Source organism: Tyto alba, unplaced genomic scaffold (assembly GCF_018691265.1).
Source record: "Tyto alba isolate M040663 unplaced genomic scaffold, T.alba_DEE_v4.0 Super-Scaffold_18, whole genome shotgun sequence".
Lineage (NCBI taxonomy): Eukaryota > Metazoa > Chordata > Aves > Strigiformes > Tytonidae > Tyto > Tyto alba.
Window position 1 is genome coordinate 19418166 of NW_024881280.1, and position 16453 is coordinate 19434618.

Sequence of the window (16453 nt, forward strand, 5' to 3'; positions counted from 1 at the left end):
GCAAGAAACTGGTAATAAGAACAAAATCTATCACCTATCATTTTCATTCAGATGGTAGCTAAGTCCAGTATTTGTCCTTGTGATAGTCACTATTTGATTTGTTGCTCATGGTTGCTAGTTTCCTTTAGCAATGAATAAAGTATAAGCCCCTAACAGCTCAGATGAGCAGATTTAAGTACCTTATCCTTCTTTATAGGTATAGTAGCATTCACAGCATTCTATATTCCAGACATTTGAGACTTGCATAGATTCTCCTGTGGATTGCAGGGTTGGATAGTTTCAAATAGAAGTTATAAACCATGTCAGTACCACTGATAAAAGAAAGACTAGGGAAAATGTGGGCCTTCTCTGGAAGGAAACAGGAGACATGGTTACCCAGGATATGGAGAAGACTGAAGTACTCAATGACTTTTTTACCTCAGTGCTCCAGCCACACAGCCCAAGTTGTAGAAGGCAAAGGAAGGGATGGGGAGAAGGAAGAGCCACCCACTGTAGGAGATCAGGTTCGAGACCATCTAAGGAACCTGATGGTACACAAGTCCATGGGACCTGTTGAGGTGCATCCACTGGTCCTGAGAGAACTGGCACATGAAGTTAGCGGCTAAGCCACTATCCATCATATTTGAGAAGCTGTGGCAGTCCGACAAAGTTCCCACTGACTGGAAAAAGGAAACATAACCCACATTTTTAAAAAGGGAAAACCAGAAGACCCAGGGAACTACATGCCAGTCAGTCTCACCTCTATGCCTGGCAAGATCATGGAGTGGATACTCCTGGAAACTATGCTAGGGCACATGGAAAATAACAAGGTGGTTGGTGACAGCCAACATGGCTTCACTAAGGACAAATCATGCCCAACGGATTTGGTCAGACATTTTATATTTTGGAGCTGAGCTCTCGCTAGAGCAGAGGGTGTTCAGAACATCAGGTCACTAAGCAATCACAGAACCCCAGTGTTGGTGGGGATGTCCTATCAGCTCCTACCTGTTTTGACTTTGTGGATGGGTAGATTGTATTTGTGTGGCCATTGCATTAGACAGGAGAAGCCACTGCAGTGAGCTGTTTGCAGTCTGAGTACTTCAGTGGAGGGTAGGCTAGCAGGTAAAGCCAATGCAACCCAAGCCATGAGAACAAGGCATACTCAGCTATGACCTGTACAGTCAGTTTGCAGTGATCTTAGCAGTGATGCATACTTCCATCAGGGTTAAGATTTTTAGGGAGAATGAAATGCCATAACTGAAAGGCTGACATTTCTCTAGGATTACTATAGGACTTAATTAGATGAGCTAATAAAAAGACTTGCAGTGTAAAGCTACCCCATGTTTTTTATCCCATGACAGAGTAATGAATCTCTGCTCTGATTAGTCACTTCATCATCTACAGTGCCCTTTCAGTCCTAAACACATTTGTGATTTAAAGAATGCTGCACTCTTCTGGCAGTGTTTGTTCCAGTGTTTGAGAGGCAAACAATCTGTAATGTGGCCATTATCCAGCCCTTTTGACTTTCTGAATGTCACCTTCCACCTCTACCCTTGCCCTCCCCAGTGCTGCTTTCAGACTCCATCTAGGCACCATTTGTAATGAACAAGTCTGGTCTGTTTTTAGGGCATTCTGTCTTCCTGTGCACTTCTCTTCCATCTTCTCAAAGCAAGGAGAATGTTTGGCTTCCAGCTAACTGCTATGTTAGTGTTAAATATAAAGTTGTCCATCTGCAAAAAAATGCTTTCAGAAAGACAGGCTATAAACCATTCCTTTAGAGCTTCCAAACCATAAAGAGAAAAACTGATCTGTAAAGTTCACTTTTATCCTATTAAAATGAAAATGGTGGTGAGTAATAAATAAGAACTCATCCTTTACTTTTTCTCCTCTGGCTTTCCATCCAAAAAGGAAGTAAAAAAACCCTCTCCATTTTTCCGTTGCATCCCATCTTCTTTTGCTTAGTAATGATGGAGTAAACAGTTGAAGTGAGCTGTGCTCTCTGTCAACAGATGTCACACAGAAAAGATCATGAGTAGGAGAAACCATTCAATACATGTCGGGTTGATTTTATGCAATAAAAGGTGTATTGACAGTCACTGAGATTCCATTTAGACCTTTCACATACGTTGATTGATAGATCCTCACTCATAGCTGAATGATTTATTCAAAGATAGGAAACTAAGGGTCAAACCAGTTGTTTTTGTCAACAGCAGGTTACTAGTAGAGTTCTGTGAGGGCATGTATGAGATACTGATCTGTTCAACATAAAGGATGCTTAGCAGGTAAGACCAATTGCTGATAACGCTGGAGCTAGGTAATACTAGCATGCTAGCTACAGCATTTGGCACTTGGCTGACCTATCAGGGATACAAGACTTAACTCGAGGTTAGAGCCGTCTAAGAGTGCTGCAGGAGAGATTGGTGACGTAGGGAATATTGTGGAGATTTCTTCAAGTGAAACAGGGAAGGTTGTCAGTGTGGGCTCCATGTGCAGATTTAAGAAGATGAAGTAGCTTGGTTACAAACTAACAGAGTAGAAGCAAGCTGAACGGCAGGGGAGTTTTGTACTAGGCAAACACAGAACATGATGTACCAGCTGGAAATTGAAGCACAGCAAATTCAAATTATAGATAAAGTGTACATTTTTAACAATGGAAGTAATCAACCTCTGGAACATCATACAAGATATATATATATACACACATGTACAAAGATACTCTTTTAGTTGAAAATCTTTATATCAAGATTGAACACCTCTCCAAAAAACATGTTTCATTTCAACTACAAGTTGTTGAGCTTGGTGCAGGAATTATTTTGTTTCATTTTATGGTTTGTTCTGTGTTGGACTTTAGGCAGTGTTTCTGTGCATGTCTCTTGATATTAATTTTATGAATACTTGATGTTAGACTGACCACAGTCATAGCTACGTCATGTTTTTAGAGATGATAAAGGAAGTATGCTTACTTGGGTCACTCCTGATACTCTTACAGTTCTGTGTTCTTCTGCCTTCCAGCTGGTTATCTGACCAGATGCTGCAGGTTGCTGTGAGAGGGAGATTTTGCTCTATGGATTCTAGTGCTGTGGAATTAGTGCTTTTCAATACCCACCTCAGTCTTTTGGAAAGATGTCCTTTTTTTTGAAAATACCTTAATTTTTAATGTCTGCACAGGAAATTCTGTAGTGTAGTCTAGTTTGCAATGAATTAATTAATTATCTCAAAAAAAAATTTTTTTTTGGAATGTCGTTGATTTCTCTGATTCTCTGTCTCAATCCTGTGTGTGCTGCATCTAAATCTTCAGGGTGAGGGAAGTTTATAATTAATGGTACCTGTGGGACTAAAGAGTCTCCTTCCTTCTCAGCATTTCTCCAGAAGAATATTGATACTGTTTGCTGTTTAAGGCAAATTGCTCAGTCAAGTTCTATTCTCAGAATAATACCAAAGTTAAATTTTACACACACACACACTCCCCACCCTCCCCGACTATTTTAAATAATGCTTGTATATTTTATGTATTAATGCATCGTTTTTCCTGAACACAAAACTGGCTAAATTGAACCCATTTATTGTAACTTTTTTTTTTTTCTTTGAAGGTGTGTGAAAGAACAGATACCTAACGAGATGTAAAATATTCCTTTATATAGAAAATGAAAGGTGCTAAATATATGTTTCTGTTTTTACAGGCTAAAGCCTATCTAAAGATAGCTATGGAAATAGTGAGACGACTGCCAGTACCTCCTTCTTGAAGTGTTTATCACTGAAACTTACCAAAAAAGCGGTCTTTTGGTGCAACCAATGCAGAAGAGTCCTCCTACCTAAATCTATGGATGCCATATTTTAGTTCTAAGAGCTTTTTTAGGAGTTAATTTATCAGAGGTTACACTATGATTGTGATACTCAGTTTTTAAAATCATTGTTTGGCCATGTTCAAATGGATTAGAGTATTCAAAAGAAGATAGACAGTATTTAACTGCTGGATTGTAACATCATCAAGCAAGAGGGGATGAAGTACATTTTTTCACGTGTTGTGTTTTAAGGTCAAGAACTAAACCCAGCCACTCAAGCCAAGCAAAATTATGAGAATGATGCCAAGCCATAAGTCCTGCTTAAAAAAATTACATTTGCAGTACTCTAATTTATTTCAGTTTTGGTTCATTCTTTTACTTGGTTAACTACCAAGCTGACCTTAAGTTCTTGAGAAGCAAATTCAGTTATGTAACTGTAATACTTTTGTGTGTTTGTCTTAAAATTAAAAAAATTCCACGTATACTCTGAAGAGTTCTTGTGATGGATCATGAGCAAATTGATTCATTATTGGATAATGTTCGATCATAAGGCAATTCACAGTTTAGTAGAGAATGGATTACATGACCTTGAGGCGTATTTCTTGAGTACTTTGCATTGTAATGGACCCAGACAGAAGAATAGGTAACCAGGGTCGTAACTGAAAACCAGATGTTGTGCCTGAACTCAGTCTGCCAGGGCATGCAAATGATTAAGATAAATTAAATTTATGATTGCATATTCCTATTGCAGTGCAGCAACTTGGAATTTGAATATAGAGATATACTTGTGAAGTAAAGAAAAATTTCTTCTTCAAACTGTGTGGCCTTCTGATTTGTTTATTCGTTGCTTTATATTTCTGTGCTCTTTTTTTTGTGTGTTGATGTGTGATGTGTGAAAGTGAAAGAATATGCCTTCAGGAAATGAGTTTTCATGTACAATTAGAAGTTTGAGTTTACATTTAGGCTTTTTCATTTACATAATGAAGTATGTGTATCTTAAACATACACCTTAACATACCTTACTGGGAGTTTAACCATACTAGGGAGTTCTGCTGTTGGCCTCTGTGGGACCAAGATTTTCCGTGTAGTCCAAACAATTATTCATAATTTTGAATGTAGTTGTTTTTTCTTATTGAAGTGATACAACATATAAAGTTGGTATACATTTACATTAAGAATATTTAAGTAATATGTACCCAGAATTTACATGGGAAAGCTAGACACAAATTATGGGTTGAATTTCAAGCTTAGGTGATTTTGTAAACATCTAAATTATATAGCCCAAAACTGTTGAATTTTTGCTTCAAGTCAATCTCTGAATCTCCTTGCCTGTACCCTCCCCCATGAGATCTCATATCAGTATTCAGCTTTTTCAGTAGCATATTATCATAAGCCTGTAGAATTGACACAACTATTTACTTCTTTTCACTTGCCTATATTTTGCAAAAATCAAAGCTGGCTTAGTGTTCTGCCCTTTCATATTTCGTTGATAACTTAGTGGGTTTTTTAATTGAGTTTTATCTCTGCACATATTATTTATTTACTTCTGCTTTACATACTGTAATTGTTGATATATATGTCTGTAAGAGATCCTGTGGTTGTTCTGGCATGGTATAATCATAAATTTCAGTAGAAAAACTGGGAATTCTGACTTTTTTAGCAAAAGACTATGATACTTTCTGAACTTCGATATTTATTATTTTTGTTCTGTTAAAAAGAATGTCTGATACACAGTTAATGGTGAGACTGGGTGAACAATCAATATACAGATAGAAGGTTGTTTTCTATTTCTTTCTCATTATTTCTTGGGTTAGTTGAGGGATGAAATTTACTTCTATTCTTAATCCTTTTAACTTTTTTTTTTCCTTTTAATTAAGTACTGCAGTTTTGCTCTGTTGAATCTTTCTCCTGCAGAACTATTTTGAATGCCTTTATCAAGAAACTGGTTATAATGATTAAATAAAGTTTCTAAGTCAATCTGAGAATTCATATTTAATTAACAAATTTGTGGAAGGATTGCACAATGTAGTAGGTGAAACCTGATTTATTGATTAAAAATTGTCAGTCATTAAAAAAAAAATTAAAAAGTAAGATGTACAGAGCAGGTAGGATATTTCTGCATTTAAGGATAGCAATGATCAAACCAAATTTAAAATGAGAAGATACTTGCTTTACTTTCCTCATTCTCGTGAGTGAAAAATTATCTGTTTCCCAGCCCTTCTCCTGCAGAAGAACTGAAGGGCATTGACACAGTATTATTACTACTTAATGTTGTAGAGACACATACTCATATTTTTTTCATTACACAGTACACTGTTAAATACATATTAATGAATTCTAGTCAACATACTGTATTTGAAATAGTAGTTCATAAAATCCCTGATATAAGTTATTGGATTGGGGGTGGGGGTGGTTGGGTCAGTCAGAGGTTGAGCCGGAGACAGTGGCATTTAACCATAGTTATAAATATAGATTATAGACTTGACACACAGTGTTGTTTGCGCTTTTCAATACCAATATTTTACTTTCATCTCTGATATTTTCTAGTGTACTAGTGCGTTTTTTCTAAAAATGCTAATCTTGCCAATAGGACCTGGCTTTCTTGAGCTGTATGGGTAGATGCTCTTTGCTCAGGAACAACGGAGACTTACTGCAAAATCACTGCGATTGTGGGTTACCAGCACAGAATTATTAAAGTCTGTAGCACTGTAAGCTGCAGTTACATGTTGCAGAATCACACAGAGGAAGAGAAAGAAAGAAGAAGGCTGGGGAGGCACGGGGCCAAGCAGGCACGGGTGGGGACAGAGGTGCGTGTCAGTCCCAGGTCACCTCCTGTGTACGTTAAGAGCAAGATTCCCAAGATCGCCTTGCATCACTGTCAGAGTTATTTTTGCTTTTACGACATGGGCCTTTAGACAGTGACCACGGTTGTTTGCAGATAGTTCCTGTTGTTTCTTGGGTGAGGAGCATATGGGCTGTGTCCTAACACAGTGAATTCCATGGCTTTCAGAAGTTTCAGTTTTGATGAAATTGAAGCCGAAAGAGGGTATAGAATTGTTTGCATCAGTGAAGTATTTTACTATAAAATTTTTACTGCTGTGTTTGGGTCATTGTGAACTGTTTAACCTTCGAGGCTATGGTTTGTGCAATCCTTCAGGTATTAAATTTTGCACAATAACAAAATTTTTAATTGTTATTTGAAGTTATGAGAGAAAAGTAGTTTGCAAATCAGTTTTCCTCTAATTCAATCTGAGTTTAAACTACCACCCAATTTAGTTGCTCTGATTGGTGATCGTGGTGGCGAAATAACGTTAATGCAGAGAAAAGATGGCAGAAGCAGGTCATCCTCAGTATATTAACAAAAACCTCCTGTGATTCTGAACTTACTTCACATCAGTTGGACTCACTTGGATCCAGTGCAGCAGGTGAATCCCCCCCCCATAATCTTTCCCTCAGTAAGTATATGGTTTTCACCTAGACCTACTCAAACTCCCTGTTGCTTTTTTTACTGCTTGTGGTGCTGTTAGTGCTGATCAGGGCAGGCCTTGATGTGAGGCAGGTGCTGCATATTGATCTGTTGGTAAGCTGTCCGGGCTATTACTGGGGCCCCTAATGTAAACCAAAGGCTGCAATCAAGGTGGAGAAAAGGGAGTAAAGAAGGGGTGAATCTCATGCCAGTGGGAATATCTCCAGGATCCCAGAGACCCTGACATAATAATATTGGGCTGGTAGGTGCAAGAAAATACATGGAAGAAAAACTGCAGGAGAGCAACAGAAGAGAAAACCCTTCTGTTGCTTAGGTGAAAGATTAAAGAGCTTGTCAAGCTCTGCAGGCTACAGAACTGATTTGCAAAGGCTAAGGCACCAAAGATGCTGTGCAATAACATAAAGGGGATTTCAGTACTTAATTCAGCTGTGTAAAGCTTCTGTCAGAGCATCCCCAACCCCGAGACGGGCACACGAGCTCCATACCTGAGTCCCCAAGTCGCAGGCAGTGCTCCTGTCCATCCAGATATCACTGGTGGGAGTTGGATCTCCAGGCTTCCTTTTCCACAAGGTTTGCAGTAATTGCCCAAGGTGCAAGAAACTTTTTCTACACCCAGCTTTGGCTGAAAAGGTTCAAGTCCATAGCTCCTAAACTTAGAAGAGGTCCTCAGCCACCTGGCTTAGTCTTTGCTAAGGACCATCAAGGAACATTCATCCCTTCTTCTGATAAAGCTGGATCGCTTGTGGGAGAAATAAGGAACATAGTCCTCATCACACCTAATTATTTTTTGACCTGCTGACTTGGGCTGGATTTTGATCCTCGGTCCCAGCCTTATTGATGACTTTTACCTAACGAGTCTGTGAATAAAATAATCAATACTTAGGATAGTGTCTGGAGTTGTAGCTGCTTACAGATTTGAGGAAATTTGAGCCCTGGGATTCTGCTTTTGGATTTTGATACCCATGTGTCATTTTAGTTTCTCATGGCCACATCTGGGCCTATATTGTTATAATTTTTATGTACCAGGAATGCTTCCTAACAGAGATGGTTAGGGGAAAAGGCTCCTGCTTAAGAATCCTTGACAATAGGATGAATCTGAATTGCTGATTTAATTTCAGAATTGACTTATAATGGCAGGAGAGATATTAATTATATTTTATGTTGGCAGCATATCAGCCAAGGCACCAGTATGTCAGCCACATACCACAAAAACACAGTAAAAGAAAAAATTCATTCCAAAAGTAGTTTTTAGCCTAACTTTAAGACTTACCTTTTTTTTTGTGAGCTCTGTTTTACATTATGAAGATATTAAGTCTGAAAAACAGGTATATTCAAAGGTCTGTATTTTTCCATTATCTTCACATATTCAGGGAAGCCTTTTTTATTAGCAAGAAGAGGACAGGCACAGCTTGTCATTCCTTATGCACCTATTCCTTTCAGTGTCTCTGTTTGTGTGAGTCTGGATCTGAATATCCACTTTAGTCAATGCAAATAAATGATTTCTCCCAAGGAGTATGTGAGTCTTCAGATAAGCTAGTTGGTGGGGGGGAAGAACATCTGTTGTCCTTTAGCATTGTTTTGAGAGTTTACAGATTATTTGAAGTGTTTTCACTCATACCACTGGGATTTTCTAAAACTTGTGTTATTTCCTGTGGTCCAGAGGTTTCCTCTTTTCTATGAGAGAAAGGCAGGAGACTCCCCACACTTGCCTCTCGTATGTATGTTTCCTTTTACTCATCAAGGTTTATTTTAAGAATATAGACTTCTGGTTACTTTTACTGAAAAGTGTTAGCTTATTTATAATGGCTTTCTAATGGTAATTATGAGTACTTTTTAGTTCCAGGGATTTTTTTTTTTCCTAAATTAATATTGAAGAAATACTATAATGTATTTTTAAAGCCCAGTTTGGCTGCGTACTTGGGAGAAATAAACAGGGTGAGAAACTATCTTATTAAGCCAAACCTATATTCTGTAGATTTAATTTTGGAGTGTTCATCCAGTGTGTAAATGTTGCAAATAATTTTACATCTCATTAAGGGAAACTGTTAAAATGAACAGAAGTTCAGGAGCCTGAACACTTTCCTGCTCCGCAGTAAGCATTTTGAGGATGGCATGAGATCTGTCTGTAGTCTGGTCAGACAGGCCAGGATGATTTTATGTGTTGTTTTATCTGCTGAATCAGGAAGTTTCTACATGTCTCTCTTCAGAGGAGGAATTTCCATATAAACGGGCTTTTGTCTGTGATACCTTGAGGCCTCTAATTAATTACATTTCAGATGGAGTCGGGAGGGTTTGGGTTCACACTCCCCACTTCCCCCTGCAGGATAATAGGACCCAATGGCTATTTTGGAGAGTTGCTTTTTAAAAGAAGTGTGAAAAGGCTGGGAAAATGTGCCTCATAAGCAACTAGGCTTTGAAAACTTAGCCTAATAAACCCACATTTATTTGTGAGTGCCAGCACTACCGGCATCTCTTTTGTAATGCCTTAATATCCGAAGCTTTTAGGAAGCCTGTGAATTTGTTGCTTGTTTGCACGTTTTTATGAATGCGTGCTATACAAATGCATTTCTTATTAACACAGACTGCTACTTCACTTTCGGCTTAATTTCTCCACAGTGTAAATAAAACTTTTTCTAAAGCAGTTTTTCTTGACTGTTGGTAACACATCTAGAAAGTCATTCCTCTAGAGAAAGAAATGACAGGGCTGTTTGATGCCTTCTTCCCTGTTGGGTTAATATAAGAAATTGTGATGGCTGCCTTGGTGAATGTTGTTGGTTTTGTTACCCTGATGGGAAATATATTTTCACTAATACAAAATGAAACTCCTGATAAAATAGCTTTTAATTATTAAGAGCTTGTAGCTCATGAACATTGAAAATAATACATGCTAGAGTAATTTATTAGAAATATTCCTATTTTTGCACTTTTAAAGTACTGTTTTTAAGAAAGCAGTAGTAGTACAGACATCTGGGCAATTTGAATTGCTTTCCACCAGCTGGAAAGGTCTGCCATTTTCACAAAGAATATGACTCAGACAAGTTAAGTATTACTCACCATCAGTGCCTGTGTACGGAATCCGATATATGAATCTGCAGTAGCAGGTGACAGGAGGGAAGAGGGATGACGTACCAGTATTTGCCTGGAGTGACCTCATGCCAGGAAGCAATAGGAATTTGTTTGGCACAGCAAAAACACAAGCAGAATTACATTTTTAGAGAAGGCAGATGGGTCAGGGCAAAGCAGGGGATGTCTTAATAGTTTGTAGATGCGACTGGCAAATGAAATAAAACATTTATACTTTCAGAAATAAAACTGGGAATGTATCTGTCCTACTTCCGCCAGAAATGTTCAGTTGGGGAATATGTGACCTGGGATTCTTGGCACCCTGGGGCCGTGTTGATCCTGGTGCTTCAGAAGGGTGGTGGGACAGAATCATCAGATCTCTGCAGGTCATCAGTCATCCTCATTTATGACACAATTTCTGCATGTTAGGGAAGGTATTGCAAAATATATCTATAAATGAATAGTTGAAAACAGTTTGCACAGGGTGTTACCTGAGAAACGGGACACCTCAGTTTTTGGTCAGTCTGTTTTATATCAGATAACATACAATTCCAGGGTGGTGGTTGTTTATTAAAATTAGCATTTTAGCCGACTTTACCACAGGAGCTGAAGTTGAATACAATAACCAGATATATAATCACTGCAAAGTACTTTTCTTGGCACTTGGGTGATACCAACAACCAAGGACTCATTTTGAATACCCTACTCATTACTGTACCAGAGCTTAACATACAGTAACCTGAAGTTTCAACCTATTCCAGTCATGTTTGTCTATACGAAGTGTTTCACGTTTCCTTCTCCAGCACTTTACTACTGTCGGTTGATTAGATAAAAATAACAAGATTTATATACAGGGGCTCCTAGAGGGAATTTCATGCATTGAAGTGAGATTATATAATTTTCTTCAAAATACAATGATGAATGATGGTGGTGTTCTTTATTTTCTGTTTAGTTTTCAGGAACTGCAGTCACCAAAAGATAAGATACCAATTGGACATAATTTTCAATAGTCGGGTTGGAACTATTCTAACCAGGCATTAATCATATCTTGAGAATACAAACACAAAAGTTACACAAAGCTCTGTGTTTTTTTGTATGTGAATGTCTGTCTTTTACCTTATCTTCATTGACATGGGAACAATAATGAACTGTGGCAGATAAAAGGCAAAGGACATCTGAGAAGCACGTGAGTTAATTGTCATGGCTAAGGATCATAAAAACATACCTGTTAAACCCAGATTTCTGGCGCAGCATGTCCATGTGCTGATGCCGGAGGAGCCAGCAGCTTCCAAACAGTGCCACAGAAGTTTTTGCCTCCTAGCTGAACTCCAAACTCTTTGCTTTCGAGAAAAGTCACGCCTTAAACTGTGTCAGTGTTGCACCTTTAGACTGTACATTTGTATGTCCCTAACACGGGAAGTGACTCACCAAGATGTTTATTCTTCACATTGCAATCTACTCTGCCCAGGAAAACAGGGATCTGTTTACTCTGTAATGTATTAGTGCTTCTTATCAGATGGTACAGTATCCCTGCCGGGGCTGGCACAGGTCAATATTTGTTAGTAGCTGGTATTCTGTCTGTGGAAGGACAGTTGCTGTGTGTAATACTTGGGAAACGTGTTCTTAAATTGTACCTGGCTGCACCTGGCAGTTGTTATGGGCTGTGATGCTTGCTTTGATTTACTTTCCATTTGAGTAATGCTGCATTACTTGTAGGCAGTGTGTGGCCCTGGAATTCTAAAGTGTTACCATTTCGCACATAAAATCCTGCACTGAGAATGACCCTCTAGCAATGACACCTTACGCTGGTAACTCCACCGCTTTGGGAAGAGCTCTGTGTGGGCACTGGGACACGGTGGCAGAGCTGTCCGCTCTCCTTTTTGCCATGAAGGACTTATTTGGGCCTGCTGGGACACAGAGATAATTGAGGGTCAATAAAATCGTATGAGGAAATAGTCTTCCATGATATATTTGAACATGAAACTAATAAGGAAGGAAAATTGGAGGAAAGCTGGAACTTCTCTGCTGTATTTCTGGCTTTTTCACAAGGAAGACCCCTCTTTTGCAGCATTGTAAATCAGCAGTTTTAAGTCACATGGCTTTGATAAACTGTACTTTTACTATTTGTATTATTGTGATCTTCAAAGGTAAGTGGGCTTTCTGTGCACATTTCATCAGTACCTATGTGACATATTATTCTTCAATTATGTTGATTAAGTCCTGATATTTTTTGCCTCGTCATACTCTGGTTGCCTGTTAACTCACTGATCACTGATGATTTTAGTAATATTACTTACTGCATCACTTTGTAAAATAGGTAATTATTTCCCCCATACATATATTATGAAAATGCCTAATTGTGCTTTCATGCATTGCGTGCAGTACCTCTCCTGATTTCCACTGGGACTCAACTACAAAAATAGGAGAAGGAGTAGGAGAAGATTGGTTTCTGTTGAAGTAATTGTATGTTTTGCAAAAACCTTTACTATTCTAACATGTACTTATCAAGCAATACTTAGAACTAAATGTAAAGACATTTCTAACTAATACTTTTATTCTCCAAGTTCTTTTGAAAGTGTTATTCATAATCTTCAGAAAGCACTGTTTTCTTTTAAAAAGTGGCAGTGTATACTATGTTCAACAAAGAAACAAAACTCAGAAAACTTGTTTATGATACAGTTTTTTAGTCTCTGATGAGGCATATGAAATGCATATTTTCTATAACCTCTGCTCTCTAGCTTGGTGCCACTAAGGTATGAAATAATAGAGCCTGGCATCCTTGTAGAAGTGGTTAACTTAAAATGCAAAGAGGATGTTTTGTTGTTTTCACTGTAGCACAGAGAAGGTAAGAAGTTGCTTACATCTCAAAGCCAAGTTCTAAAAGTAGTGATCTCTCTGCAGATCAGAAATATTATGACTTCTAATCCTTAGTGGTAAAAAAGAATTCGTTTCACTCCTGTGATGTGTTGTGGAGAACCAGATCACAGTCTCTCTGTGGGAGGCCAGTTAACAGCTTGACAAGACTGGCAGCAGTGAAGTTTCCTAGCAGTGAATGCCTTACTCTTCAAGAGGGTTATTGCATTTTGATTAAGATCAATTTATTGGCATTACTATACACAAACAATTTGATTCAACCCTTGAAATCGCTGAATGTTGACCTCCAGGGATTTTGTTCCACAAGACATCTGAGACTTTAATTTGGCAGGTGGTCCAAAAATCGTTGCCTGACCTCCAGTCTGAGGCCCACAGCTCTGCTTATGCAGGGGGAGGCATGCGTTGCACAAGTTGCACTGATTCGTCATCCCTCCCAGGAAACCTTTGCCTGGCTCACTTCAAGCCTTGCTTCCCCCAAGGGAGTTTTGAGTGTTCATGCTCTTTTAACGAGCTACACTGGAAGATACTCTTGTGAAGCAGCGATTCCACAAGAGCAGAAATACTGTCAAAGCTAATTCATCCTGGAGCTTGTATTAACTGCTCATTACCAGTGTTTGTCATTATGTTTTCTTCAGCTGTTGTTTGGGTGTAAGCAATGTCAAGTGATCTGACAACAGCAGAAAATCACACTGCTTTCAGAGGGTAAGATGCAATATTTCTAGCAGTTAGCAATCATCTGCAGACTCGCATCTCTCTGTGGGGGACGCCCATCCTGCAAACCGATCCAGATTTCAGCCTCACGGGGCCGTTTGCTGGGGTGCCAGGGGTGCGGTGTCGGTGCCGTTGACTTGCCCAGCTTCCCGCAGAGCCAGCGTGGCCTCGTGCCGCGCCGCCGCGGGCCCAGCAGCGCGCTGGCTCGTTGCACTCTGGGGCGGTGAATCTGGTGGTCCTGCTAAAGGGACGCTCGTAGGGACTGCAAAACCTTGTGTATATGTTGGTGTTTGTAATATACACCCTGGACCAACATCCTTCCTTGAGTTACAGGGGCTGAAAATGCTAACCCCTTCTGGAAAAGGGAAAATCAGCCTCCTTAATTCACTGTGAGGGCTATAAAATGGAAGCGCTTTTCCTAACATTTCTTGATACGGGAAATTTTCCCAACCAAATGACCCCTTGGAAGACAGAGTAGGCTGTTGGAACTTGCTCAGTGACAGGCTGAGCAAGGCTCCTCTCCTAGAGCCCACAGTGAGGGCCCATCCCATCCCATCCCATCCCATCCCATCCCATCCCATCCCATCCCATCCCATCCCATCCCATCCCATCCCATCCCATCCCATCCCATCCCATCCCATCCCTGCTGCTTCCTAATGGATTTCACCCTTTAATTCGACGTAGGTTGTAAATCAAATCCAGGCGTTACAGATCACTTTTACACCCTGCCCAGCACTGTCTGCCGGTTCCTTGGGATTGGTGAGAGATGTGTGTGTCAGGTGCCACACTGATGGAAGGGGAAGGCAGACAGTTTTAAGCAAGGGACAAAGCTCTGCATGCAAAGGCAAGTCCTGGGACTGCATGGAAATAGAGGCAGTAAAGGTGCACACGAGTCTATGTGTGTTTGCAAGTTTCGTTTAAAGAAAAAAGTCTCGTAGAAGTGTGATTTTCACTGGGAGGTAAAGAAGAGGGAGAGGAGAAGGGGTGAAGAGTTTTGATTGCACAGGGAAGCTCTCACAATTGTAACTAAGGCAATAATTCTCCAATTTAGCAATTTGATCTAGGTCCTCTCTTCCAAAGAGAAACATCACATTCCCTTCCTGCCATAAATTCCCAAAACAAGATGTTTCTTCTCATAACTTTAATCTTGCTATTCTGTTTGTGGATGAAATAACAGCCTTTACTAATAGAAAGTAAGTGGCTTGGGGCCAGATTTTTTTACCCCTGGGGTTCATTCTGCATTGCAAAGATCTTACAGATCACAAATATGCTTAGCTGTTGTGTCATGTGGAGTCACCTTTTCAACATCAGGGTAAAGTCATGACACTAAACTCCAGCAGCTCTGCACAGACAATTTTGTGGTAGGATGGCTACCATGGCCTAGTCCTTGTGCTCCATTAAGAAGGTTGTTTCTTTAAATGGCTGTAAAAGAATTAAACAATACATAGCTGTGTATTTTGTGATTATCTAATTATCTTTGATAGGAATATGATTAAAAAATCAGATTATATTTGTTAGAAATTTGCTGAACCGTTTCTTTGCAACTAACCGCATGAAACATGTAAACTGTATCCGCAGAGAGACAGATACAAGAAAAGTTAAGACGTTTTCTCATAAAGAAAATTCCCCTTCAAAAGTCAGTGACTTTCATTTCATTGACTTTACTTTTGCCTTTCATTATTTGAAAAGAAACCCCAAACCTCCCTGATTCTTACCTTTTTCTGCTTTCTTTAAATAACTCAGTTATTCAACAGAGAATGTTGAGGTAGGTCTTAAGTATACATTCTAAATAGCAGGAAGTTTTGAAGCCAGCAGCAACATTTGGGTGAAGACTTTCAGAGTACACCAATCCAAGCAGTATAGCCATTTGAGGTAGATTCCATTAATGTAGTTCTTTACCACAAAATACCCCTTTTTCTTGGCTTTATATTCATGACAGACACCAAGAACCTTATGTTCCTTGATAACTTCATATTTAATGCCTACCCATACAATATGTTAAGTTTTTTGCAAGACATTTATTTATTCTTCTAAAATATGTATACATTTTTCTTTACCTTTTCAAAACAGAATTGGTAATTTTAAGGCTTTAATTTTCAATTTGGAATTAATCGCAGCTTATTTTGTAAGGATTTTTATAACAAATTTTAGCATGTTGTATACCGGGTCATTGTTAAAATTATTTCTGCGGTTCCTATTATGTGTGTGAATTTGAGAGCCTTTGACAAATATAAATAGGTGTGCAATTGCTTCAGATCTTTTGCCGAATATATAATGATAGGATATATACCATATGTAATTGCTTCTAAATCCAACTAATTGATTGTGACTATGTTTTTGTAATGTTCTCTTCTAAAGCATACAATTTATATTTCAGGATATGCTGCATTTTGCGTTTATAACAACATTACTCTCACTCAGTTTATGCTAATATTGAGATTTCAAAAGAGAAAAGGGAGCGATTCTCCACCCCCATTTTAAAGCACAGTGGGTGTGGCTGGGTCAAGTACCACACCATGTACTGAAGAGAAGATTTGCCCTGCAACCTCTAGGCTTC

At 39.0% G+C, this 16453-nt stretch overlaps 1 protein-coding gene across 6 annotated transcripts in view; it reads left to right on the top strand.

The window, feature by feature from the left end:
- NUBPL (nucleotide binding protein like) overlaps window positions 1–4577 on the top strand; it is an 87708-nt gene extending 83131 nt beyond the window's left edge. For all 6 annotated transcript variants that reach the window (XM_042791017.1, XM_033010314.2, XM_033010312.2 and 3 more), the window contains one exon: window positions 3660–4577. In XM_042791017.1, the coding sequence (XP_042646951.1) occupies window positions 3660–3722 (63 nt within the window). In that variant the 3' untranslated portion in view covers window positions 3723–4577. The remainder of the gene's footprint in view (window positions 1–3659) is intronic.
- The last annotated feature ends 11876 nt before the right edge of the window (window positions 4578–16453 follow it).